Below are 2500 nucleotides of genomic sequence, written 5' to 3'. Positions count from 1 at the left end.
AGTGAGAGTGAGAGACAGAGAGTGAGGGTGAGAGTGAGAGTGAGAGTGAGAGTGAGAGTGAGAGTGAGAATGAGGGTGAAGGTGAGAGAGAGAGAGAGAGAGAGAGAGAGAGAGAGAGAGAGAGAGAGAGAGAGAGAGAGAGAGAGAGAGAGAGAGAGAGAGAGAGAGAGAGAGAGAGAGAGAGAGATAGAGAGACAAAGAGAGTGAGAGTGAGAGTATGAGTGTACGATTTTGTGTGTCTATGTGTGTGTGTGTGTGTGTGTGTGTGTGTGTGTGTGTGTGTGTGTGTGTGTGTGTGTGTGTGTGTGTGTGTGTGTGTGATTCATTATTCCTTTTTCTAATTATTATTATTTCATTGATGAATGTGTATTCATAAGAACACATTCACTGTTTGCCATATATTTTATATTATCTCATTCTGTTTCTAATTAATGGCTATGATACTAATCAGTCTTACTATTGACAGGAGGTTTGTATGGAGGAGTAGCGACCCCTCTAGCCATGGTACCCCCCCAGATCCCTCCTCATGGCCGCAGTCTATCTCAGGGTCTAACGGGCCAGGGAGGACAAGGGCAATCTGGGGGGACACCAAGATCACGACGCAACCGTGATTCCTTCTGCGACGACAACCAGGTTGTAAACATGAACATGAGCCAGTGTGTAAGCAAGATGGGTGGTCGGCAACCATCTGGGGAATGCCAGAGGTGTGAAGAAGAGCCCTTGTTAGATAAAGTTCCCCCAGTACCTCTCAGTGCTCATGTGTTGCCTCCAAGATTTTCAGTAGCACAAATGCGGGCATGTAACAAATCACAGACACCAACCAGGGCTGCCATGCAACAAATGAAACCACAGAATCAAATTCCAACACCCAAGACATACTCTCAGTCCCGTCCCCGCACATATAGACCAGATGAATATAATCTTCCGCAGAACTCATATGTCCCAACGTGGGCTCGCTCACAGAGTGGTGGAAGACCTAGTGCCAGTGGGGGAAAGAAATCATCTGGACGTAGTCGGACATCACCCAGAAAGGAAAATGATGATGGACAGATGCGACCATTAGATTCAGGAAGAACTGCTCTCAGTGGAGGACTTGTTTTGCCTCCTATGCCAAGACACCACCATGTAGAGGAGGCAGGAGTGCGCCATAAGTTACGATCATTTACTCGACATTACAGTGATGATAGCTTGCATGGCTCTTCACATAGAGATCTGCAGTCTACAAGAATCCACTCATCAGCTGATGAAATTAGCTCCCTTAATAGATCTCCAAGTCTCAGTTCCTCTGATGAGAGTTTTTCAAGGACAGATTTCTCACGCACAGACGCTGACTCGCCATCACCTCAGCATGCTCCCTCTCTCAGTGATGAACGTTTTAAGTACATGTTTGGGGGCATGAATCTGGAGGGAGCTATGGCACCAGGGTTCAGAGAACTCTCTCCACAAATTTATTCAGATTATTTATCTAGTGTGAAAGCATCCAGTGATGAGAGCTCTTTAAGGTTAAATAGTCTGTCACGTGACTCGACAACCTATTCTTACCCCAATGTGCCAGGACTCTGGAGAGAAACAGATATAGCCAGTCCTACCCATGATGAGAGGATGCGAAGAGATGACCTAGTGATACCTAAATTAACTGCTGAATTTTCGAGTGACAAGATGAAACGTAGTAAACATGGTGATAAAGCTGATGTGGAGGTTCCGTCCCATGTTGATAATTGTGTGAGTCATAGCGCCTCACCATCTAGTGAGAAAGTAAGACCAGGGTGTAGACTGAGCTATGTAGACTGTGATTTAAACTCTCCATCAAGAACTAGTGCCTCAGGTAGCACAAGTCGTTTGAGAAGTTTAGAGAAGAGTCCAAGAGAGAGCACAGCCATGACCCCTGACAGTGTTATTATGGTGCCAAAGAAACGATCTCTTTCAAGAGAAGAAGGCATGAAAATAGGAAACCATGTCAGTACAGAGCATGACATGTTCAGAAAACGTAGTACAGAACGACCAAAACGAGATGGAGAATGCCAGACAGACCCGAGAACACATCATCATAAGAACAGTGCTGCAGGAATTAAATCAGGAGACAGAAACAAGCCAGAGAGGAAAATAGAAAAATCTGCAACATTTGAAGGAATACCAGAAGATCCGAAATCTACACACCGTGACGGCAGTGAAGGAAGGTACGGTAGCAGTGGTCGGGGTGGGGATAGTGAAAGGGAAGGGGGGGCACAGCACCACCTCAGCTCGGATATTAGCAACAACAACTCAAGTTGCAACCTTGTGGAGAACTATTCAGGTAACACTCTGGAGGGTTACTCAGCTCTCCAGAAGGCTGCTAGACTCCAAGAGGATGAGCTGAACAATGTGCTTGCCTCCCCTGAACAGTTTAGATTGGATTCACTGACCCTGGAGCCACTCACAGCTGAGCCACTGAGTATTGACCCAGTCATGCTTGGCCTCCATTTTGACCCTTGTGTTAACCAGACAGTGCTGCAGCTCACAT

At 46.3% G+C, this 2500-nt stretch overlaps 1 protein-coding gene across 1 annotated transcript in view; it reads left to right on the top strand.

Annotated features, from left to right (window-relative positions):
• The window catches only part of rut (adenylate cyclase rutabaga), a 323475-nt gene that overhangs the window by 313172 nt on the left and 7803 nt on the right, over positions 1-2500 (top strand). Inside the window, 1 exon segment of the mRNA XM_086542018.1 lies at positions 467-2500. This exon segment is cut by the window's right edge and continues 199 nt beyond it. Within this exon segment, the coding sequence (XP_086398144.1) occupies positions 467-2500 (2034 nt within the window).

Source organism: Penaeus japonicus, unplaced genomic scaffold (genome assembly GCF_977035675.1).
Source record: "Penaeus japonicus unplaced genomic scaffold, GWHDUDI00000001_assembly GWHDUDI00000001, whole genome shotgun sequence".
Taxonomy (NCBI): domain Eukaryota; kingdom Metazoa; phylum Arthropoda; class Malacostraca; order Decapoda; family Penaeidae; genus Penaeus; species Penaeus japonicus.
The sequence above is the reverse complement of the archived record's forward strand: the minus strand, read 5'-3'. Positions and strand labels throughout refer to the sequence as shown.